This window comes from Orbicella franksi, chromosome 12 (genome assembly GCF_964199315.1).
Source record: "Orbicella franksi chromosome 12, jaOrbFran1.1, whole genome shotgun sequence".
Taxonomy (NCBI): Eukaryota; Metazoa; Cnidaria; class Anthozoa; order Scleractinia; family Merulinidae; genus Orbicella; species Orbicella franksi.
In genome coordinates this window covers 19583905-19610209 of record NC_138156.1, presented here as the reverse complement: position 1 = coordinate 19610209, position 26305 = coordinate 19583905, and the positions used below count along the sequence as shown (strand labels likewise).

Below are 26305 nucleotides of genomic sequence, written 5' to 3'. Positions count from 1 at the left end.
TCTTAGTAGCTGCTTCTAAATTTTTTTTTTAAAAATATAGTACGTGCAGTAAGCCATGAATGCATACTGATCTTCTATTTTAATCAAAGAAGAGAACCCTTAGAATTATAATTCGCAAAATAAGAAACGATCTTTTGTCGATGGTTTTCTAGAATGGAAACCAGTCACGTTTTAATAGCTTTTAGTGCATAATTATAATCAGGGTTATACAGGGTGAACATGCATCCCCTGGGCTAGCTAATTACAATAGAAATATAACGAAATGAGAGCACTTTCTTGATGACCTTAAGAACAGCTTAAAAGCCGTACTCTAGCTTTTGCAAATACCATATGGCCAATTAGGAAGATTTTCTCCAAGTCGCTAGAGCAGCTATGATCGATTCGTATGTTACTTCACGTATCATCCTTTAACTCTTAATTCCTTTCAAAGACTTCTTAGACTCTCGCAAAACTCTAAGCTTTTTTTTCTGTCTCGAGGGAGGGAGTTCTTGGTTCACCTGCCACCGTAACTGCCGGCAAAATTTTACAACAATGTTTCTGTAATTCAAACCAAACGGACAATGCTCGCGTCGTGAAACAAGATACTGCCAAAATTGAAGCTTTCATAAGATCGGAAACGACCGGCTGGTACGACATCATACGCTGTGAGAAAGAATATTTCCGCAGAAACAGCTCACTATCTTTGGAATGGCAACGTCTTCATAGTATTAAAATTCGACTGCAATTATGTACTGATTAAAAAAAAACACTTTTGTTTTAGCTTAATGAATATTAAAACACTACTAAAATTTATGTTATTTTCAAGCAAAATTATCCGTGCACTCAAGATTACCTATATCTTAACGAAACTTAAATGAGGTTGATTAATGTTTAACGCCTCCGCGGAACACGCAGAAAAAGACTCAAAGGAGTGATATCCGGCGAAGAAATTACTTTTGTTTCACAAAGGGACGCGTTATGTCAAAAAAAAGATTATTGTTCTCTCTTAATGTTTCTCTGCAGAAAACAGGTGCTCGAAAAGGCTGCTCACTTTTGTTGACAAAGCTGCAGGATAATTTATAAGCTATCTCTTTTTGTAAAGAATCATTTAATTCTGTACAGGAGCGTTTTCAAGGATGGTCTTGATGTACATTTAAAAATTGAAACGTTTTTTGATTTGCAAGTTGGATATGCGGTAAAAAGTTAAAAATTTTCTCTCTCAATGACATTCGCGCCCAAAATGTTCCCATGGACAGATGTTTTTAAAACTTACCATGAAGTAAGATAAAGATCGACTTTTGCCAAAAATCCAAATAATGGGTGTTCAATCCTCAAAACTTGTTATATTTCTTCCTGAGCGCGCGCGCTTGATGTATGACGTGGCGTGACGCTGCGAAATGAATTTCGTTTGCAGAAAGGATGCCCAGTAACAATGGGCGAGAACAACCTTAATTAAACAAGGCCGGAGTTAAAGGTGATCATGTTTATTAGCTCTTTTCTCGAGATGTTTGCTAGACAACGAGCAGTCTCTCTTTTTATCTAAAACCCGCGGGGAAGAACGCAAAACACTGAGCGAACGAGCAAGCCGCGAGTAGCGAAGCCCATGCTTCCCCGCTCGCCCCAAGAGAGACTGCTCACAGTCTAGATGTTAGCTTACGTGGGAGGCGTAAAACGAGTGAAATGGTAGGGAGCGCGGGGATGGAAGGGGGGTGGGGTGGCTCACGTTTTTGACCTCTCCTTCCCGTTTCGGGCCGTTTGCGTTTGCAGGGTAGGTTACGTGATGTTCGATCCCGGAGGGGCCGGATGTTCGATATGAGGACTAAAATGGAAAGTGCTCTGTATTTGACCAAGCCTTGCCAACATCTCTCGTGGCGCCTTGCTAAGAGGACATACTGTTGGTTTTAAGGAAAATAGTACGAACAATTTTAAGCACAATTTTCGAACATCCAAGACTAACAGTACGATACGTTATGTGAAAAGGGTGGTTACCAAAGGAATGACGAGAGGAAAACTCCCGCAAAATCCCGTTAGCTACGCAGGCTAAGAATCGATAGGAAAACAGGAATATACAGGTCTACTAGACCTCATTCGATTGTCTGCGGTTAGCCGCTTGTAGGATAGGCGAATGATTCAGCGCATTTACATGTAGCAGGGGCACCCAACGGATCGTTTCGGAAAATTATCATCCCCACCGATTTTCATAAGAGAATTGTCACTTTGAACTTTCGTGATAAGTGAAATTAAATGTTGGTTGTTTTTGCATTGATAAAAATGTCGTTTGAGGTACCGAAAAAAGTTTTCGGGAAATGGACAAAAAAGCCCTGGTATATTCGAGAGCACTCTAGTTTCCCCAGAATGACCAAATAATCAGTAAAGTTCAGCTCCTTGGGTCTGTCTTAATCTGAGCGCTACAATATTTAGTAGGGCTACACGAGAATTGAAGCGCCTTATGACTATTTCTGCCAGGCGTTTTCTTTCCTCTGAGCGAGAGCTGGGACCAAAGGCAACAACCGTAGCAGCTTCCCGCCGAAAATTAAAATTCGAACGAATCTTTTGTGTTTTGCTTCTTCTGGGATTTTGCGTACAAATGTTGATTTTATAACCTTTGCGAAGCGAAAATGTTCGTGGAAAAACCCAAAGAAGAAGTATATGATGTTGTCATCAACGAGGTAGGCAGTTTTGAAGTCATTGTTGAAGTTTTAGTCTCGAAATGTGAAATCACATTGTGAGCGAAATCAATATGGCCGACCTTTTATTTTCGACTTTTCGCAGCGAGTTTTGGTTCTTGTATCTATGGATGTGGATTCCTTGTGCGCATGCAAAATTCTGCAGGTAAGAGAATGTAGTTGTTATCCGAGAAGGCAACGAAAACCATTAAACATTTTTTGTATGGAAAAGGGACATCTTTTGACTGTTATCGATGGCTGTTGTTTCAGTTCAACTGATCCCAAACTTTAGTACATTTATAATTATGTACACAAACCAGCATAATAAATGGCAATGTTTTAACCAAGCACAACATTACTAAACCTTTCCTTTCACTACTTAAAATGATGCTTGTGTAAACTCAGGAAAGAGTTCCAAAATGTCTGTGGAAGTATGGAAATGAGATTTGAGTGAATTTAGGTTATATAATGTGTGTCACTGTAGGGTAAAAAACCTAAATTCGCCTAAATCTTGTTTAAACACCCCAGGATGAGAAGAAATTACACCAAATAACGTTCAAAAAATTATCTTTATTTGGTGAAATAGTCATTGCCACAGAAACCGTTAATAATTACAAGCTTTTGGATTCTTTACAGTTGACTTTTTATCTGGAGTATGGAGTGCAGTTCTTTTGATTAAGGTGGCTCCCTATAGTTACGATTGCACACATGCATAGGGCGAAAGCTCAAGTAATCTGCGCGCGCTCAAAGGAAAACGTCACTGTTTTTGGATTTGTATGATGTCAACATGAACACAAAGAACAAAACTGACTGTGAATTTTCTCACGTTTCCTTTGATAATTTTTTTCAAATTTGGCTCAGTTGTTATCACATACAATTCCTATAAAATGCCCTATTTTTGTTAAAACCTGTCGGAGCTAACTTAATATATTTAGAAGAGTGACAAATTACAGAATATTGGAAAAAATTTCTGAACAACCTTAACTTTTTACCAATTCAAAATGCCAGGCAATATCATTTCCATGATGTGGCAAAGTATGCAAAAATCTCACCAAAGGAAGGTATAAATATTAAGGAGTTTAGGTCAAAATGGGGAGGCGTGGTGGCCTCATGGTTAGTGCACTCATCTCCAGATTGAGTGGTCTGGGTTCAAGCCCTGGCTGAGGACATTGTGTTGTGTTCTTGGGCAAGACACTTTACTCTCGCAGTGCCTCTCTCCACCCAGGTGTATAAATGGGCACTGGTGAACTTAATACTGGGGGTAACCCTGCGATGGACTAGCATCCCATCCAGGGGGGAGTAGAAATACTCCTAGTCGCTTCATGCTACAGAAACCGGGATAAGCTCCGGCCTGATGGGCTACTTGGCTCGCATGTAGACTTTACCTTTTTACCTTTTAGGTCAAAATGAGGAATATATCTGCCTGTCATTAGATGAGATGTTGCCATGATAATGGCCTTTATCCAAAAGTTGACAATCGAAAAATAAGCCCTATTTTAACAGTACCCATACTGGTAAATCTCTACAGGGAAAACTTTAAGAGAAATTGTCTAAGTTTCCTTTTCTAACTTGCACTCTATAGGGAGGGTGTTCGTAAATACTCTAGGGAGCCACCTGAATGTACTGCAATTTTTGTTGACGAAAACTGTCTTTAAGGTAACATCTCACTTTTAGATCACCTTTTTAAAAAATTGATGAGTGTTCTATGTTTTATCTAACATTCTTTCCTTTCCCCTGTTCTTTTGTTTTTGGTAGTGGTTATTCAAATGTGATAATGTGCAGTACACCATAGTCCCTGTTAGTGGTAAGGAGGATTTAGCAAGGGCCTATCATGAACACTCTGAACAGGTGATATATGTAGGGAATCGTGGCCTCTGGCCAGACCCGATTTTCTGAGCATGCGCAGCCCCGATTCACAGACTTCCCGTTAAATCTGGCACATCTGATTGGCTAAGAATATGAAACAAATACTCTGGGCATGCACAGAAAATCGGGTTTGGCTAGAGGTTGCGATTCTTGGTGCTCACCAAAAGTAGCACAGCCTCTGGGGACGAGAATGATGTGTGAGAATTACATAAAAAAGTGTTTTATGTTTGTATTTGAAAAGACTCCCTTCCTTGGCCTCAGTTGCAAGCTAGTTCCAGTCCAAAACCAAAAAATGAATATATAAACAATAGCCTCCATTTGGCGTGAAAATATGCTCACATATTTGTCCAAGGGCATTATCTGTTATGATAGGCGAACAGTTTTCCGATAGTGTAGCTTGAGGAAAACTGTGAGCTTTGAGGAACAGATAATGTCCAAGGACAAATATTTGAGCATAATTTTGCACCAAATGGAAGCTATCATGTTTTTTATCCTTCACATAATTTTTGCAACATGCACAGTTTTGAAAATTGTGGAATATCACTCAGATATTCAGTCACCTGACACATTTAGACCAATTGTGCATGAGCAGTAATATTCTATGGATTATAATATGTACATATTATTGACAGCCATTACCTGACAATTTGATTGGTAATAACCATGATGATGAATGGCAATGTTTTAGCAGGCAGTTTCCTACTAGAATTTTTAAATCCCTATTATCTGTCTAAATCCCTCTGCCCATTTTACTCCTTACCTGGGCAATGTCATGATGAATTACCAGACGGAATGAATTTAAAGTCCAGTTTTGACCATTGCTTTTGCTTTAAATCCACAGGGAAGAAAGCTTAACTGTACCAGTATGTGCAGGTTGTGGGCCTTGCTGCTCGCCACTTAAATATTGTGCCTATTTGCTCAGGTTTTGCATTCTTCCCCACAGAGTTTAGAGCAAAGATACTGCTCACATTAACAGCCTGGAAAGGTTACTTGGAAAATCTAATTGCCATGGATGGCAGTATTGGTTTTTTTGTTGAGCCATGTGTTAACCCCTGATGTCCTATCATTCTATTCAGAGATCCTGAGTATTAGATGCTGTAAAATCTTGTGACACAGTGTCAGCTTAAGTGTAATTTTTCTACACAGCATTAATGTTCACGTAACTGGTTTTCTCTTTCAATTGTCCAGCTGAAACACATCTTTATGGTAAACTGTGGTGCAAATTTGAACATTCTTGAGATGCTAGAACCTGAGGAAGACGTTATGTTCTACATTGCTGACAGGTAAACAGATTATTAGTGTAATAGTAGATATTATGCTTTTTGTAATGTGCAAAATCACTCACATATGTGCACCAATTAATTAAGAAAACTGCATAGTTTATCAAAATACATGTACACCTGAAATTCACCTGAAATTTCTGGCTCTAATCATCTCTGGCATCTTTTAGGAAAAAACTTAAAGCACTAAATAAGGCTTGTCATTAATTACTTTATCTAAATTTGTCATCTGGTGTTTCTTGAGAGGGAACCTAAGCTTACAAGCCCTGTGGTTTTGTTACATGTAGGTTCCCTCGCCATTTTGTTTTCTATATAAATACAGTTTTACTGTACATAGTTTTGTATCTTCACTGTAATCTTGTATATTATTTTTTGTTATTTATTAATCATTGTATTCTAATTCTATTTTTGTTTGTGAATCAAATCAAATAATAATAATAATAATAATAATGATAATAGTTACTACTACTACTACTACTACTACTACTACTACTACTAATAATAATAATAATAATAATAATAATACATGTAGAGAAACGAAAACTGATTATTTTGGTCTTGTATCATATTTTAGCCACAGACCCATTGATCTTGATAACATCTACAACCAGGATCAGGTCAAACTGTTAATGAAAGAAGGGGAAGAACTGACAGTTCCTGACTTTGATGATATATATGCAGACTCTGAGGTATAAGCTAAGGCAATTTATCTTAGTATGTACAACTCAGTCCTATTTTAATATACTTTTCTTAATTTCCTCCTATTTTGGTCTACAGCAATGATCTTTTTACGTTAGAGGGTTCTTTGGGAAAAGACAGGAAATGGTTTTTGAAATAGCCTTATTCCATTTTTGCTTTTATTAGTGTTCAAATACACTGTAACTGCCCAGCTATATGCACAGGGGTGAGGAAAGTGTTTCTTATAACAAAAAGTGAAGCCTTGGAGCCAACTGGTTCATAGCTACCGGAGCTTATCCCAGTTTCCGTAGCATGAATCGGTTAGGAGTATTTCTACTTCCCCTGGATGGGATGCTAGTCCATCGCAGTTCACTCCCCCACAATTTGTTAGGTTTCCCCAACAATTTGCCGCTACCCATTTATACTCCTGGGTGGAGAGAGGCACTGTGAGAGTTAAGTGTCTTGCCTAAGAACACAACACAGTGTCTCTGACCAGGACTCGAACCCAGACCGCTCGATCCGGGGATGAGCACACTAACCATGACGCCACCGTGCCTCCACTTCTTGTAACAAAGTTCAGTTCAAAATGTTTTGCCTGCTTGTGAAAACCAGTTACCTCCCTCCTGAAAACATTGATGAAACCCCTATATGCAACAACTTCCTTTACCTAACCTCCAGAGCCTTTGACGCGGTAGACTGAGCAACCACTCCCTGTGCTATTGACATTAAATAAATTATCATATTTTTGAGTAACCTTTGATTGCTTGAGGTTGTTTTGAAATGATTTTTCTAAGTGTTGTCTTATTTCCTAGGAAGAATTTGAAGACTCGGATGAGGAAGGATCAGAGCCATCTTCGAAAAGAAGAAGAACGGGAGATGGGGTAATTAGAACCACATGCAGCGTTGCTGTATACGTATGCAATAAGTTAGTAAAAACAATTCAGAGGCATCTGAGAGGTGCAGTTTCCAAAAGGCTGTAAAACCTTACTGGTAGTTAAACCCCTTAAACCCCAACATTTTGTAACATATTTAAATTATTTTTTATATCCAGTAAGACCTTCCAAAAAAGTCAATTGGCAAAAACAATGCACAGCATTGTATGAAAAAAAATTTGCTGGATGACAAGCTTTGCCACCCAGGGTACAAATCTTACAACTATATTTTGTGTTAGACCAGGGCAAATTGAAGGCCACTCTGTTTTGCCCTGAGCCACTAAGAACTCAGTGAAACTGGGTTGACTGGTCACTAAACACTGGAGTTAGGTTTTAGCCCTAATGGCAGAACATCAATGCAACTTAGCTAATTTTTGTTTCCTAGGACTCTCCACTTTCAAAACGCAAATCAAAAAGACAATGGCATCAAAACAGGTAAGAGTGATCTAATCCTGACCTTGATTTATGCCTTCTAATGTCATGCTGCCATATTCTCTGGTGCAAATTAATGACCAGTTGCTATTGATAATAATCCTAAAAATAAATAAATGATCCTCACAGAATTGATGTGAAAGGTTGGCAGCATTAATTGTGAGCTTCAGTCTCCTAAGAATTGCTATAAAGGTTGTTTTATCTAGCACAAATTATAAAATAATATATATTTGCTGCTCTGTAGTTGGGCACACAAAAGTTTGGGAAATGTTTAGGTTAAGCAAGTAACAATCAGATGAGCCTACAGTTCTTTTGCTTGAGTATAACATTATCATCAAATAAAGTTATTATCTGACTTTACTTCAACAGGCAGGAAATTCTTTATCAGTATTATGCTTATGCCTTCCATGGGAGTGCAGTAAGTACTGCATTTAATATTTGACAAGATGTCACATTCTTAGTCATCATAAATCTTGTAAATTTTAAAATACGTATGTTAAAGGATTTTTTCATGGATGCTTCCAAGCACCTTTGAGGATGTTCAATCTGTAATCTCTAAAGATTTTCAGGTTTCTTGTTTTAGATCTAATGACAGATCGTGCAAAAAGATTATCTAAGATCTTGGTAATCCTCATTAAATCCTTGAGGATCTTTTTAGGATCCATGCAAAGTTCTTTACAGGATCGTTGCTGAGATCTTTGCCAAGATTATGGAGAAATGCTAGTCATCTTCTAGAATTGTGGGGAATTGTATTGTGTTCTAGGGCAAGACACTTTACTTGCACAGTGGGCACCTCTCTCCACCCAGGTGTATAAATGGGTACTGCTGAATTTAATGCGGGGGTTAACCTTGTGATGGACTAGTATCCCATCCAGGGGGAGTAGAAATACTCCTCATAACTTCATGCTGCAGAAACTGGGAAAAACACTGGCCTGATGGGCTACTTGGCTCAATTATGTAGACTTTTCTTTACCTTACCTATCTCTTGGGGTATTCATAGATCTTTAAAGGTCCCTAATATAGATCTTACAAAGTTTTTCATCTGATTAACGCTTTATGCATGTATCTGACCTGATATAATTTTTATATTTCTCAAAGTTTGCTTTAGTTAGCGACTTTTGTTTTAAGTGTAATGATGGGTAGGTATTGTAATGAAACATCTTCCTCACTGTGTTTCAGGCATCTTTGATAATGTATGAGTTGGCCTGGAAAATGAGCAAAGATAGCAATGATTTGTTATGGTGGGCAGCAATTGGTTTGACTCATCAATATCTTTACGAAAAAATTGACAGGTATGATGCTTTTAAAAATTTAATATTAAGATATCTATCAACTTGAAGTTGATAATGGTACATTAACCGCAGCAACAAGTTAGTGAAGCTGATGTTTTGAGCCTTAGCCCTCCGTCAGAACAAAATGTCACTCTGCTCTGGTGAAGGGCTAAGGTGCAAAATGCCAGCCACTAACTTGCTACAGGGGTTAACTTACCCTTGTTACTTTCAAGTTTGTATTAACAAGACAAGTAAAAACAAACGATATAATCTCCCGACGTTTCGGCGACCTCATGACACCATTGTCAAGGGTACAAATGACAATTAAATTAACAAATGTGAGTTCAAGAGTTATAACTAATTTACATAGCAGAGGTGGCTACACAAATACTTTAGCACGGATAGAATCCGTTTGGATGGCCATAAAAGCACGTCATCTTCAGTACGCAAGCACTATGACAACGACCACGCAGGTGCTGTCCCTGAGGACCTCCTCAGCTGTTTCAAAGTTCTCAAGAAATGCATGAACAAATTTGATTGTCTTCTCAACGAGATGCTTTACATCAAACAATTAACACCGAGTTTGAACGTGCAAACGGATTCTATCCATACTAAAGTATTTGTGTAGCCACCTCTGCTATGTAAATTATAACTCTTGAACTTGCATTTGTTAATTTAATTCTCATTTGTACCCTTGATAATGGCGTCATGAGGTTGCCGAAACATCGGGAGATTATATCGTTTGTTTTTACTTGTCTATGTATTACTTTCAAGTTGACATTAAATAGCTCAGTGTTTCACTTGCCGGATCATGACGAGTGTTGATCAATGCCCTCGATTGACACTCTATTGATACTCGCTCAACACTCCATTGACACCTCGGTTGACACTCAATCGACACTCCATCAACATCTTGAACGACAGTCCTTTGAGAATTGACTAATTCTTGATCGATACATGTGAGTCAGTCAACACTTGGCCAGCTATCAACCAACTGTTGATCAAGTGTTGATCAAGAGTCAGTTGAGATGTCGATCGAGTGTAGATCAAGTGTTGACCAGGTATCGATTGGGATGCTGATCAAGTGTTGATTGAGATGTCGATTGCGGGTCAATCAAGGGTATTTATCGACACTCAACCACAGATGCCTTTAGTACACACGATCCCAGTCACCTACTTTTGGAGCCCAATAGTTTCTTTAACAACTAATACCTTTGTGCCCTTTGAAATATCTGAGGAGCAGAAACTGGCTTGAAAAACTTAGAGTAAATTTCTCCTAATGTTTTTGCCAGAGGAGCAAAAAAGTGCTTTGAATTGGGAGGTTTGCCTATTGAGAGTTTGAAAAATTGGGATTCCACTGTTAGTAGTAATATAGTATTTGGTTTTAATATAATTTAATTACAGTGACAAGTATGTTACAGATGCTCAAAACCTTCATGAACATGTCATGAGACACAACCATGGTACAGATGAAAATGGCTCTTCCATAAACTGCATGAGAATCGTGTTTGATACTGAGTATCCTTTCTGATTAAATTGTTTCTTGCAACATAAGCTTATATAAGTTTATATTTTCTCCTCATGTGGAGTTAGCATAAAACAATTATGTGTATACATTGTCCACTTACCTTCTGGCAAATAGATAATGTTCCTGCAAATTTGAAAATCTTTGAAGAAATGAGGATTTCTGTCAAGATTCTTTATTTAGTAGTCCTCAATAAGACCTGTTAAGATTTTAACAAAGGTTAGGGTCTTTCTTTGAGCACTGGATGCAAATGGATTTTATTTCTTAACCTTTATGTTTTGCTGAATTTTGTTCTGTAGCATTGCTTCCTTTTACATTATTATTATTATTATTGTTATTATTATTAAAGATTCGCACAGCTATGATGATATTGAAGCTGGTTTCGTCATTGGCTCTGGGCAGCAACAAGTTGCCTAGGGAAGCCAAGAAACACCCCTTGTTTGCTTTTTCTCTTCATTCTACATCTCCAGCACCTTTCTAAGAATTCTTGCCGACCCCAACAATGCACATCTCTGGATCAGTCCAACAGGAATGCCCACCTCAATGGCTCTCAGATTGTCCTTCAATCTCAGAAGTATTGATCCCAATGCTCCCACTACCACTGGGATAACCTTTGTCCTCACACCCCACATTTTTCAAACTTCTCTTGCTAGATCTTGATACTTTTCAACTTTTTCATCTTCCTTCTCTCTCACCCCATTATCCTCTGGAATTGCCACATCTATAATCTGACAGCTCTTGTCTCTCTTGTCAATGATCACCAAATGCGGTCTCCTAGCCCCTATTTCATGGTCTGTTCGCACACTGAAGTCCCATAGAAGTTTATAATCCTCATTTTCAAGCACACTGTCTGCAACATGGTCATACTATCTCTCCTTTCATTCAAACCCACATTTTCCTGACAGGTCCCAGTGGATTGCTCTAGCCATGTTATCATGTCTCCTTTTGTATTCTTTTTGTGCCAGTTTTGAGCATGAACTTACAATATGGCTAATGGTCTCGTTACTCTGCTTACAGATTCTACATTTCGGGTCATTCTGTGACTTGTCAACCATCGTTTTAATATAGTTTGTTCGTACTGCTTGATCTTGTGCAGCAATGATAAGAGCTTCTGTTTCTCTCTTGAGCTTTCCTTCTTTTAACCAGGTCCATGTTTCCTCGCTTCTTTGTTCTTCACCCTGTCTTGCAAAGTGTCCATATAATGGCTTTTCTTTCCAGTCTTGAATATTTTCAGTTCTTCTGCTCGCTTTAAAGTTGGCAGCTGTTTCTCTATTCTCATCCCCATCCCTCCTGACAGCTTTTAACAGTTCTTCCTCGCTTGTTTGGACGTAACATTCTAGCGATATCTTTGCTTGATTGACACAATCCTCTACGGATATCAAACCTCTCCCTCTGTCCTTCCTTGGCACATAAAGTCGTGCCACGCAGTCCCGTGGATGGAACCCTCCATTCATGGTTAGCAATTTTCTTGTTCTGTGATCTAGGTCCCGAAGTTCTTGTTTCCTCCATTCAAGTATTCCTCCTGCATATCTAACAAGTGACACTGCCCAGGTGTTTATGGCTTGTATCAAGTTTCCACTGTTCAACTTTGAGTGGGCAACTTTTTTAAACGTGTTGTAAGTATTCTTTCCTGATTTTGTCCTTCATTTGGTCATGAAGCATGTCGCTGGCCTCAAGCACTCCTAGATACTTGTACACTTCGCTTTCTTCCATTGCTCTTATTGTAGTGTCATCTGGTAGTGTTATGCCTTCTGTCTGTGCCAGTTTGCCATGTTTTATGACCAAGACAGGACACTTCTCAATGCCAAATTTCATACCAATGTCACTGCTGAATATTCTCACTGATTGTATCAGTGAGTCCAGTTGGCACTCACTTTTGGTGTAAAGCTTTAGATCATCCATAAAGAGAAGGTGATTGACCTTTGTCTTGTTGGCATATGTGTATCCCGCTTCGCACTTTCTGAGAACTAGGGACAGCGGAATCATGGAGACCACAAAAAGGAGGGGGGATAGGGAATCACCCTGGAAGATGCCCCTTTTGATGGAGACACTTCCAAGACTTTCTTCATTTGATGTAAGTTCCGTTTGCCAGCCATTCATGGAATTTTCCAGTAAGGTCTTAACATTTTGAGCTGCACCAAATAGTTCTAGACATTCAAGAATCCAGGAATGCGGTATCATATTGTAAGCCTTCTTATAATCGATTCAGCCCATTGCAAGATTCTTCTTTCTTGATTTGGCCTCTCGTAGGACCATTTTATCAATAAAGAGCTGGTCATTGGTTCCTTGGGAGCCTTTCCTGCAACCTTTCTGCTCATTCGGTAGTATGCTCTCGGTATCCAGGAATTCGTAGAGCTTGTCAGATATTATCCCTGTTAGCAACTTCCACATTACAGGTAAACAGGTTATGGGGCGGTAATTTCCTGCTACTGTGCCTTTCTCTGGGTCTTTCATTATAAGGACAGTTCTTCCCTTGGTCATCCACCCAGGAACGTTCCCACAGTCTAAGCATACTTGAAGCTGGTTTGCGGTATTGTGGTGTAGGCCTGTAAAGTTCTTCAACCAAAACCCCTGCACCATGTCTGGTCCTGGTGCCTTCCAGTTCGGAACTTTCCTGAGAAACTGTGTCACCATGTCTATGGTGATGGACAACTCAGCTTGCTGTGGCAACTCCACTTCCTCTTTCAACTTCTTTAACCATTCTGCATCCTTATGATGTGTTGACTCTATACTCCAAATGCTCTCCCAAAATTGCTTGGCTTCTTCTGAATCAGGTGTCATATCAGATGAGATTTTGTCTCCACTTAGTTCTGTATAAAATTTTCTCTGGTCTGTCTCGAACAATCTGTTCTGATGGAATTGTTTGTTTCTGTTCTCGTATCTTCGGATCTTTGTAGCCTTGGCAGTAATTCTTTGTTTGAGATCTTCAGAGACATGTTTAAGGCCTATTACAGCAACCTTGTACTTTCGCTCCAGCTCACATTTGTGGTGTTCTTTTAACATTCTGCCTTGCAACAGTGCTGTCACTCTACTTAGATCCCGTCTCATTTCTTTGACTTGTGTTGTCAATCTTCGTTTCCATAAGGGCTCTTTTGGTTTTGTTCCTTTCTTATTCCTCACACCTAGTTCTTATGTAACAACAACAGCTCCAGCATAGATAAGGTCATTGGTGTTAGTTATTCCCTCTGGGGCCATTTTTTTCAGTACTTGATCTACTTTCTTAACCTCTGCCTTTAACTTCTTTCTGTTGACCTTTCGCAGTGCTGGTAGCCGATCTCTTTCCTCCCCATTTACCACTCTCATGATCCTATTGCAAATCTCGTTTTCCTCATCTGTGAGTCCTTCTGTGTCCCTACTCATGCTTTGCTGACTTGCACCTACGTCCGCCTCATTATGCATGTTTCCCTTGCTTGCCGATTGAGTCTCATTGTCTGTTTCTGTCACCAATTCACTGGTCAGATGAGTAGATCCACTTCCTTCATCACAGACTACTCCTCTACTATCCACTTCTCTCTTCAGTTCCTCGATCTCTATATCAGACAACCAACCATTTACTTTAATTGCTCTTGCTTGTTATTATTATTATTATTATTATTATTATTATTATTCATCTGTAACCGGTAGCTGCAGAAGAAACCAACAATTATAAAAAATTATTGGTTGTTATATGAGGTATTTCTACCCTTAACAAAGTGAACCAGACTGCGACTGTCACTTTACAGACATTGGTCATTATTTGACAGCATCTGTCATTCCCGTTACACTGCCTGCAGGTTTGTTTGCTTTTCTTCTAATCATCTTCATAATTCTACATGTATATAGAAGTCATAATTCCCAGCCAATGTCTCCACTGTTTCCAATTTTTCACTGTTTCCAATTTTTCACTGTTTCCACTTCCACCAACTTGTTTACTGTTTGTTAGTCTGCCTAGAAACAATTGTTTTCAGGGGCACTACACATGTATCAGACCTGTGTAATTAATCTGCAATCATGGACAAAATTCTTAGGACAAATTTCCACTTTTGGCACTTTTGCACACATGCTAGATGCAAATACAACCTCACCTGCATAGCCTCTCCCCACATACAATGTTGAAAACTAGTACCTGCAATTTCTCCTGAGTTTCAACATTGTATTGGGTGTGGAGGGCCGGGGAACAACAACAGGTTTTTCAAAGGATAGCAGTGCTTTTTTCAAATTTCAGTTGTAATACACGGATAATTCTTTGCATTACATCATTGTCCCAAAGACTTTTGTCCACATTTGTGCATGTATTTACACTCTTCACCTCTTCTCTTGTTTCACATACACACTATACTTTGCTGCATGTAATGGTGTAATACTTGAGAGAGCTACGATACAGCTGCTTTCAGTGCTGCAGAGAAGGTCAAAATTCTTCTTCTTTGAAGAGGGAATTTGGTTTTCAGTCAAAGTGATATTCTTGAAGTGATCTTATTCTTTCTCATAACATAATGCTTCTCATAAGGCATACATAGTCGAGTGTCGATCGATACCTTCAATTGACCTGCTATCGACCCTCAATCTACATCTCAGTCAACTCTAGACCGACAAGTCCCTTGATTGACATCTTGATCAACACTTGATCGACAGTTGGTTGATAGTTGGCTGAGTGTTCACTGATTCACGCATCGATGAACACTCGATGGTGTGCAGAGCCCTATGTTGCAACTGCTGGGATCACCAATGTGACCAATTTTTTTTCACTGGCGACTAAATCTGAAAACTTAGGGGCTAGCTGGCCCCAAGGTTTTTTCCTGAGAGTTGAGCCCTGGTATGTCTGCGAAAATCAGTCCACTCTGGACTGACTGTCAACTGAGATGTTGATTGAGTGTTGACCGAGCAGTGATCGAGATTGTGATCGAGTGTTGATTGAAATGTTGATTGAGTGTCTATCGAGGGTAGCAATCGACACTTGACCATGCATGCCTATAGTAAACATGATCCAAAGAATTTAAGAATCACTCAATGCTGAAAACGTACTGTACTCTGAACTTCATTGATAATCGATATGGCCATTCTTAGGTTCAGGGTGTGGACAATGAAAGGAAAGAAGAAACTTTATGAATTTCTCGCTGACATGGGGTAAGATGAAATACACTAAATTTTCTTTAATTTACTGCAACAGTATTTGGTCTGATGGTTCATTAAAAATATTTAATATTTTATTGCTAATAATGATCTTCGTAGAATCCCTCTGGTGCAGAGTAAACAGAAATTCTACAGCATGGATTTTGACCTGAGGAACAACTTAAAAGGATGGGTTGAGACATCTGCTGAAAAATTTGGGTAAGTTGCCAACTTTATGAAAGAACTGATTGCTCAAGAGAAAAATTAAATGTTTATTATCACTGATAGCCAAACTTGTCACCTTACCTCGTCACTGCAGGTTAACTATTACCATAATTTAAGTGAAATGTAAAATGCAAACAGCAGGATACTTCATACTAGCACTTCATAGATGTCACTTTTTCCATCTGGAAAGGAAATAGCAGACTACCTGCCACTGCTAAATACCTAGGAATAGAATTTAACAATGGACATTTACGGAAATTGGATGGAATTCTTCTATACTTACAGAGACCAAAGTGATACTCTTGGGAACACTTATAATACAGTTGGACCTTGCTAATTTGAACTCAGTTACTTTGAATTCCCTGTTATTTCGAACTGAAAACCATTTCCCCTGGATTTACCCTGCATGCTGCTATTTCAAACAATTTTTTGTTTCCCCTGAGAGTTTGAAATAGGGTTTCAACTGTAGTTAGAAATGAATTCAATGACTCCGTTGTCCCACCAAGTTATGTGACACTTACATGATCTAGGACATGTACAATAGTTCAAGAAGCAACTTGTGAGAGCATAAAGTTGTATTGTTTTATCTAACAACACAACCCAACCCACAACTCCCGGATTATGCTAGAACCCACGGCCAGATCTGGAGTCCAGCACTGTAACCCTTTGGCCATCATGCCTTCTACTATATTTAATAGGCCATTTTCTTATTCTCGGTATTCGACTAGAACTACCTTGCTATGGAAGCTCATGTATGGGCAAAATTGATCATTAAAAAGACTTTAATGTCATTTGCAATTGAAAAGACCCCTCAGATTAGCCTCAGTTGCAACCTAACTCCAGCCCAGTACAGAGAATTCAAAAATAATTTATTGCATAAGCAGTATCAGTTAAAGCGGGTGAGTGTTTCTAGTTGAGATAGAAGCCTTTTTTGGTTTTTGATTAATTTTTTTGTACTTTTTAATAAGGCTGGATGAAATGTCCTATGGGTCATTCCATGTTCAATATGGATTCAAAAATAAGGTAATAGTAACTTTTCTTGCACTTTCAGACTCTTATCTTTTTTTGCTGATAATTGTGGTCTAAGTTTTAATACTGTTTGTCATACATATGTTTGATCATGTTTGGACAAACCACATCATCAGGTCTCTTTACTATTTTCATTGTAGTTTCTGGTAGTTTTTAGGAGAAAGGAGATATTTTTAGAAAATAAGAGCTATTTTACTAAAACTTTGCTGCTACTTTGTTTCAGTAGTGTGCACTTTACTCTAACCTTGGAGCACAATATGAGGTTATTGACATCTTTTTTTACAGCTTTGTGCAAGCGATGTTGTTTATGCAGTTAATGCTCTTTTGGAAGCTCCGGTAAGTTGTGATTGGTGAATAATCAATCAATCAATCAATCAATCAGTGTTTAATTAGGCCAATCACCAGATAGTCACCTAATTATTCAGTCTGTTTGGCAGTCATTCAATCTTAAAACAGTCCACATCCATCAGACACTCACTCAGTCACTCAGGTACTCAGTCACTCCATCACTCTGCCACTCGGCTACTCAGCCACTCAGTCACTCGGTCACTCGGTCACTCGGTCACTCGGTCAGTTGGTTGGTCAGTCGGTCAGTCGATCATCAAATTATCCATGGATTCAAAAGCTGATTATCCTTTATTTTTACAGAATGAAGGAATGACAAAATGGGATAATTTTTTGGAGGCGTTAGATGCTTTGTCAAGGTAAGTGAAGAAAAACCTTGCACTAACAAAATTGGCCTAAAAATACACATCTTGGTCACAGCAATGGATTAGCTCAATGCATGGTTTTCCACTCTTTCCGATACTTACGTGTTTTGCTGCAAATTAATCTGGTTTTAAATATGTTTTCCCACACTTATCACCAGTTTCATGTTTTCTCTTGCTTGTAACTCGTTTACAAATTTTCATTTAGTGTTGTAATTGGCCTACCATACTAATAGTTGTATTAATAAACTCTAGTGATCTTCTATGATTAGTTGGGGACTTAGTTTTAAATGGTTAAAGACTTAGCTGTCCAGGGCTCCATTGAGGGCCGTAGTACCTGTTATGTCTGCACAGGGCTTGAAAAAATTTGAATTCTAGCTTGCCCTTCGGACAAGTAGCTCTCAAATTTTGCTTGCCCTGGGCAAGTCTTTGCTTACTTTTTTTAATTAGTTGCCAGACGACTTGCCTGGGCCCTTGCCCATTGGACAAGTGACAATGAAAAGTTACTTGCCAGGCAGGAAAATGTACTTGTCCCAGACGAACGGATGGCACTTTTTTCAGGCCCTGTTGGGACCCTTGATGTTATGGGTGAAATTGCCTGTTGTTGAGATGATTCGCCCACAGAGCAACAATTTTGTTATGGGTGTGGAGATCAAGGCAACTGACCAGTGACTCAAACCTTTATGAAAACCCTGGCTGCTCACTTTTTAGCAATCAAATCCGTAACATTTAGTAACAGATATCACTAAGAGTTTATCTTGCTGTTGTTGTTCAGGTCCAATACTGAGAAACTACAGGAAGGTATCAAAATGGGCAAGAAACAGGTAATTTTATTCTTGGCAAGTCTAGTAAAAGTGCTCCAGAATTTTCCTAGTGTTGCTTAATTGGCGGGCACTTGCAACAAAGGTTTCTCATCTTCAATATAGACCTTTTTAGCTTGGGCGGTTTGTTTTCCCATTACAGACCACGTGATATTCTCTAGAGAATTGTTCTTTTATCCATCTAAAAATTATTCATTCACACACACGTATGCGACTATTTGAAAATATGAAAGCAAGAATTCCAGCTCAAGGGTATCAACATCACATGGTTTGAAATGGGGCAAGAAACCGCCCAAGCTAAAACGGTCTGTTGTTCAGTTAGGTTGCCTTGTTATACTGTTTAGCAACTAATTTGCTGAAGAAAAATGTGTGCTCTCAAATTAAGGAGACGGGACTTTCTCGATTGCATTAATCAGGTCCGGTTTTGGGACACTAGATGGTTGATTCCTCACGGCAGCCTTCCGTCAAAATTGACGTCGTTTACCCTCATAGACGACTGTGATTGAGTCGTTGGATTTTTGACTGGGTTCCTTTGTAGTGGAATTGTTCATAGCTAACAGAGGGAAATGGTCAAGAAATCTAGCAAAGTTCTTTGTTGTATGTTTTTGTTGGCTATTTTGGGGGTGACACTGCACAAAACCTGACAAAATACTTAAGGTGGTTTTTTGTGCTCATACAACTAACCAATAGAAGCATTGCGATTATGTAATTCATGCATGGGTCAAGGACCTTCCAGCATAAATCTTAGCCTGTTTGTTTGCCTCTGTGATGTTTACTAGGTTTCTTAACCATTTCCCTCTATTAACTATGAGCTGTTGAAGCAATCATTTTCCGACTTGTTCGTAACCATTTCATATCCTCAGTGTAGCTGGTTAGTTCGCTTGTCACCTTTTTCAGCTCAGACCATAACTATGCTCAGACCACATCGTCAAGCTATAACACGTTGGACTTTGTCTCTGTTTTCAGTTGATTGCTGTCGTCAATCAAGTTAGATCGTTGATTGACATGCACCAAGTGATGTGCGCTGGCCATTTCCTGTACTCGCATCTTAGAGAGGTATGGCTTGTTTCCGATACATCAGTCGCCGGGTGGTCTCCAGTTCCACGCGCTAATTTTACGGATATCTCCCCGCCTTTACTACTTGTAGTGTCCAAGCTCCCAAGGCCTCATGATCTTTGGACTCGCAATTGCACTGTGCGGTAAAATGTATAGAGAATTGATAAACCGGCTCACGCAAGCTCAGTTAAGTACATTTGCACTCGATTTAGTCCATTTAGTTTGAGACTGAACTCACGAAATATGTTCAATTATGAAACGTGATGGATAAGGTTTGAGTGGGTTCGATTTGAGAACGCTGACAAATACCTTATGGCTAATAGACTGTTCCTGATATATTAAAATTCAGCTTGGCAGTGAGGCCTAGAGGCACAAACAAAGGGAATTGAATGACATGTTTATTCATTTATTTTGTTTGTGTCCTCTAGGCCTCACTATCAAGCTGAATTTAGTGACCCATTCCTTCTATGAGATGCGCCTGCAGGGAATCATGGTAGTTTTATTCATCATCTTGGACTGGATGTTTGTTTTGATGAATACAACTACCATGATTCCCTGCAGGTGCATCTCATGGGGGCCATTGTGGAACTTGAAATTTCGCTTTTTTTTTGGACTGGCGAAAATTAGTGCCGCGATATTTGTGAATACTTGTTTCTCGCCTCCCTTGGGTTAATATGAAGCTTGTAGCCCAAGTAATATCTGTATGAAAAATATTCTATCTTTCTGTCAGGGTATACCAGATCTGGACATGTTCAGCAAGCCAGCCGTCCTAGGAGCGTTAGCTCGCTTTGTTCTCAATGCCTACGTAACGATGGTATGTTAAGCAACCAAATCTAACCAATCAGAGCAAACGTTTTTCCTTTTCAACCAATCAGAAACCAACCGTGATCAGGCTTCTACGCGTTTTCCCGCGCTTGGCGCCAGTTGCATAATATTTTCCCGCGCTTGGCGCCGGTTGCATAATATTTTCCCGCGCTTGGCACGGATTGCATGTTCTTGCTTCGAGTTTTGATTGGCTCTTTGCGTTATTTTGCGTTTGTCGTGATTGGTCAGATGTGATTTATTTCGGTTTGGTTTTCGTTTGGTTGTCATCATTAAACCGCTTTATAGTACCACACTCTGCCTATGCTCTTGAGATTCGATAGCGAGGATAAAGAAGAATTTTACACGACTTCCACTCTGCTAGAATATTAAAATGGCAGTTGTTAACATATATGTCAAATTATTTCGTATCCTAAGTAACTGAACACTCCTCATCGAGATTTTGTCCAAGAACTACTGACGCTGTCCCTGCTGTTCTGTAACCTGGTCTGTGTTCTTAGCTTAGATACTATGCCGTTGGTGAAATAAACGCACTATTTATCAAGAAATTTTTCCTTTCCTCGACTCCCCTTTCCACACTCTAAGCAATAGGATTTTGATGTTATTGTTGTTGATGCTGCTTTCATATTTCTGTCTCATCAAGTCCAAAAACAAGAAAGCAGCAGCTCTTCCTTTCGTCCTCGCAGCGCCACTAGATTCAGAAAAAGGTAAGGATGGCAGCATTTTAACAATACCATTTTTTTACTCTAATCGCTTCGCTACTTTTCTTCCCTCCACAGAATGCAGAAGATAGCAACTCTAGGAAACGGGTCGCGTTTCTCTAATTTGCCTTATTTTTACTCTCAGTTATTTGCGTTTCCGGGGTTTAGATGAGCATGTTTACTTATTAGAGTTGTGTTTTCATTAGGTGGTTTAGTTTATAGGTTCGTATGAACGTCAATTAAGTGCGAAAATAGTTTTTTCCTCAACCCTACCCAGGATTTCTCAATTGAGAACATGGGTGCTGCTTGTTGTCGGGGAAAAATTATTTTTGGTATAATGATCTTATCCTTAGCCATCGTCAAGATTTTAAGCCCGGACCAAATGATGGCAACATGTCAACACAACATGTCGCAACATTGTTGAGCGCAACATGTTGCGCGCATCTGGCCACCCTTTTGCGACGTGTTGGGTGTTTAAGTTTGAAAATGGTCAAATTTGAGCCAACAACACCCAACATGTCGCAACAGGGTGGCCAAATGCGCGCAAAATATTGCGCCCAAACGATGTTGAGATATGTGGAGTTGAAATGTGGCGATCGCTTGGCCGAGGCCTTACAGACATACATGGGAGTTTTCTAAGTTATAATCTGTTTGTTTCAGGGACTTGTCTCTTGGTTGGAGTGCCTCCTATTGCTGATGATTCATGCAAAAAGTAAGAATCCTAGGCTAGCTCGTTTATACTCTAGTTATCGTGGTCGACGAAGTAAACAGTAGTAATTGAATTCTTGAGGGCGAGAAGCATACAGTAGTTATCCATTTTGAGCCTTACATCGAACACCCAATTCTAATAAGCCAAAAGTTGCCAAAGATCTCACAACAACAACAGCAGCAGCAGCAGCAGCAACAACAACAACAACAACAACAATCTTTATTTGTACTCTCCCTTGCCTTCTAACTAATTACATAAAATATAGATAATAAAATTAGAGTTGTGGTTGTCTGAAATAATCATAGGGGCTAGAGGAGCCAGGCAGGCCGTTAACTCACTGTTAACTTTTAGTCACATTGCCCATTACATTTACGTTTATGGAAGTGTTGCATTTTTAAAGTTTTGATCTACTTTATTTCTATTTCTTTTGTAGTTTCTTGGGAAAAGCTTTTGAAATGGCCGCCAGCAAAACCAAGTCCAGAACAATTCACGACCACTTTGACCCAGCAGGTAGACCTTTTTGTCATGTGCCATGTAAAGTTAGCTTGTAAAGAAACTTTTTGTTCGCGTCGGCGAGCAAAAGAAATACTAAGCTATTTAGCAACCTGAATTTTTACTACAATTGCAGAAATTCTCGCGCGCTCATTGGCTAATTTTTATGGTCAATAAGCGGACAGACACATGAATTTATAATTTATGCGATGCGCGCGTAAACGAGCGAGAGCGGACAATTTGAAAATTTGTTATCGTAAAAAACAAATTGATGTCAGTTTTTAATGCGCCTGTCCTGTTATTGACAATGAATTTCGTCATAACAGTGTCAAAGTAGTCTGCGTATCCATTCGGCTATCGCCTAGTGGATCCACAGCCACTTTGACAATGTTAGGACGAAATTCATGACTAATTACAGGACAGACGTATTATTAAGCGCCGTAGCGAGTTTGTGAAGGGTTGTCGCCATACTAACTATGGCTACCACAGGTCGGGAAATGCTAAGGGGAAAAAATTCTTTAAGGTCAGGGAATTTTATTTTGAGTCAGGAAAAATTGTCAATTTTAAGAAAAGTCGGGGAAAATTGAAATAATTTAACACAGAAAGAAGGATGGAAGGAACATTTGCGGTCACCGTGATCTCAACGATATTTTTTGAAAATTCAGTGTTGAAAATTTATCAGTCTTAATGATCGAGCTTAAAGGAAGGCCGTGAGTTGAGGCCCGAAGCCGCTTCTAGATCTGACCTTTTGTATTTATCTGGTCAGGGAATTTTGAAAAGTGAAATCTGTGACAATCATGTTTGTATGTTAAGCGTTTGCCCTTCGTCAGGGCTAACGCTGGTGTTATACATCGTAAAAAGACTAACCTCTTTGGTGCGAAAATATACACTGATAGTTTGTCTACGGTCATTGCCTTTTTCGTGAAGCGAATAGTTTTGCATGAGCGAAACTCGAGGAAAACTTGGTGCTTCTAATAGAGGAAAGTTATGTCCAAAGGCAAAAACTGTAAACGTTTTAAAATGGACGAGTGATCAGGAAAAGACATGTTCAAAATTTAAGAAACGTTCTCTGGTTAGAATAGTTTAAAACTACTAAATTTTTAGCTACTTTAACCAGAGAACGTTTTTAAATTTTGAATATGTAAATGTTTTGTCGGTTAGCCAAAATCAGTTTCTTCTAGTTTCTATTCAAACTACTGTTTCTTTTTTTGCCATTTTGCAGTGATAGAAATGAAGAGTGAAGACCGTGGAAAGTTCTTCGATGCCCTCTCAGCTCTTCTCATCCCCAAATAAACTCAATTCAGTCTGCAATTCAGTTCAACTTCCTTCCTTCCCTTTATGCATTTTGAATGATCCGTCATATTTTGTAAGACGTTTGTATACCTATCCTTCGCCAAGGTTGATTCAGTTTGGCACAAGAACTTTTCCCAGCGATTTCCTAGGCGAGCAGAAATTTGGAGCTAATTCGTTTCCCGGTGGGCTGGACTCAAAGAGTGGACAATTTCATGAAGTCAAGGCCTTAATTATAACTTGTACATACGCATTCAATTTGTTGCTTGTAAATAGCAGTAAACTAATGTAAGGCATCCTTATGGTGACGGAAAGGTAGATGCCCTGGAGAGTGTTACATCTGTGTACAAAACTGGAAGTCTTATGCTGATGGGAGACCTCAATTTATGGACTTCTAATTCTTATTGTTACTTATTTTCGCGAGACTCAATTTTCGCGATTTCGAAATAATCGCGAAATATAAGACCAGCGAAAAAAACGTTTTACCGAAAATTAACGACGCGAAATTTAATACCCTATTATGTAATTCTTTATCAATCAACGACAACGTCAGTTTTCTACATAGTTATCTTGTCCCTGTTCTCTATCTAATTTTCGCCGTTATAACTCTCTTCATCTGAATCAATGTCATCTTCTTGCTGCAGTTCATGTAAGATATCCTTTGCGCAGTTGTCAAACAATCCTTTCCTATCTCCTTGTAACTCGTCAGGAAAAGCTGTTTATACTTAAATTCAGATAAAAAAAAAAAGGTCTATTTTGACAATTTTCGCAAAATTTAGATCCTTTTAACGCACGTTTTTGGCGAAGGCGCGAAATTTAAGTTCCGCAAAATATACTGGTATCATTTTCGCGAAATTAAGTCCCCGCGAAAATAAGTGACATTAAAGTACTCTGAATTGAATCGATCTCGAGCTCTTCCGGTCAACTGGGAACAGGCATACAGCGACAAAGGGCAAAATGCCTCTCTGAGAATTCACTGACTGAGCTAATAGATTTTTATCTTCCTCATTTCATCATGTTGGCAACACTGTTGATCGGAAGCTTGTCGAGAATTTCCATTAGTACCAATTTCTGGACTGGAATGATGCTGGCAAACCCGGGTGTCCGGTCCAGGCTCTCTCGGTGTTTCAAGCACTGTTATCTGTGAATTACGCTAAATTTTTATCCCGTGTACATGTACAGTTTCTCCTAGATGAAATTAAAGGTACGCTACCAATTGGTGTGGTTTTTGTTTTTCTGGGGGAAGGGTTAGTCGGGAGGGGGGAAGGGGGAGACCCTTGGAGCCCCGGCGATAACTCCAACCCCCGCTTCTTAAAAGAACAGAATGGTTTGAAAGCAGTTTTTTAAAAAGTGCCGATTAAATACTTTGGGGCCTATTCAACTTCTACGGTTGGCCATTCGTTTCAAAATTACGACAGGGTATACGCGGGTTTTTCTGCCGCGTATACTTGTTTACATACGTTACGTATGGGCTTTAAGCTCATATATACGACCATTTAGATCGCGTATATACGCATTTTTAAAGGGCCACATATTTGCGTAAATTCAAGCGCGGGGATATGCGAAATAAATGCTCAAATATACGCGTCCTACAAGGACCCATATATACGCGTGCTAAAATGCGCGTATATGCGGGTCGTAAATTACGTTGTATATGTCAGCACGAAATGTGCCTTTTAAGAGAATGTCTGTTCGTGTATGATAGCAATGAAAATTACTTTAACTAGAAGTCGTCAATATGGTGGCAGTGGTGAAATGCCTTGTGTTGGTTTATCTGCTATTTAATGTTTGTTACTGCAGCTCCCCCAGTGACTGAACTTCTAGAAACAGTTATGCGTCTTTTGAATGACTGTTCAAGATTTTATCCTCACGGTAATCGTAACATGGCAGAGAATTTGATCGTTCGTCGTGAAGTTGCTTTGGATTCTGTTCACCGTTTAGGACAGAGGTGCCCAAGCGAATGCTGAGAGAATTCTGCCTCTTGAATTGCTGGTGAGACATTCAATACTTACTACATAGACGGGAAATGTTTGCAGCTCAGTTTTGAACTTGAGTAATCTCAAACTACACAAAGTATAAGTAGTGGAAAACATTTTTATAGAGAAAAACTTATATTTGGGTTAACTTTTAATCCTGGGTTAGCGTTAACCGGCTTTCGAACAACTCGGCCCTGATGATTCGAGAAATAAGACTAAAGTGGGTTTTCCAATTCTGGTATCAGTATCATGCTGGGTCATTTGCGAAGTAGAAATACCTATGTTCAGCGTCAGCGTGTAAGGGAAAGTTTTTTTCAAACTGACCCAGCAGGGTCTGATTTGAGGTGGTTCAATACCATCACAAGGCATGTTGACAGCGTCAGGGGACCTAATTCCCTCTGGCACATTGATGGACTACACTGCCTTATCAGTTGGAGGTTCGTAATACTTGGTGGTTTTGGCAGGGCTTTAGACTTTAAGTTGTGCAACAAACAATTCTGCTGCGACTGGGCTCACTCTATTCTTAGCTGCTGTGCAAAGTTATGGATTGCCCTCTAGAGTGTGTTCAGACGAAGGGGATGAAAATTTAGAGGTAGGAAGAGCTATGCCATGGCACAGGGGATTTAATAGGGGAAGCAAAATTGCTGGGTTGTCTGTACACAACCAGTGAATTGAGCTTCTCTGGAGAGAAGTCTTTATTTAAGTTGGTCAGTTCTACTACACTCTGTTCTACCAGATGGAAGAAAATGGCATCCTGGAA

The 26305-nt window shown here is 39.3% G+C and overlaps 1 protein-coding gene across 1 annotated transcript; it reads left to right on the top strand.

The window, feature by feature from the left end:
* Window positions 1–2300: 2300 nt before the first annotated feature.
* On the top strand, window positions 2301–24787 carry LOC145462825 (cell division control protein 45 homolog). The gene is made up of 23 exons (XM_081446448.1): window positions 2301–2648; window positions 2752–2811; window positions 4401–4493; window positions 5700–5794; window positions 6366–6480; window positions 7282–7350; window positions 7787–7836; window positions 8203–8251; window positions 9013–9125; window positions 10509–10622; window positions 14331–14402; window positions 15673–15732; window positions 15838–15936; window positions 16911–16965; window positions 17257–17307; window positions 17620–17675; window positions 18454–18502; window positions 19466–19555; window positions 20286–20369; window positions 21021–21084; window positions 21739–21790; window positions 22221–22297; window positions 23502–24787. The coding sequence occupies exons 1-23, from the start codon at window positions 2598–2600 to the stop codon at window positions 23570–23572; spliced, it is 1689 nt and encodes a 562-aa protein (XP_081302574.1). The 5' UTR covers window positions 2301–2597; the 3' UTR covers window positions 23573–24787.
* Window positions 24788–26305: the final 1518 nt, after the last annotated feature.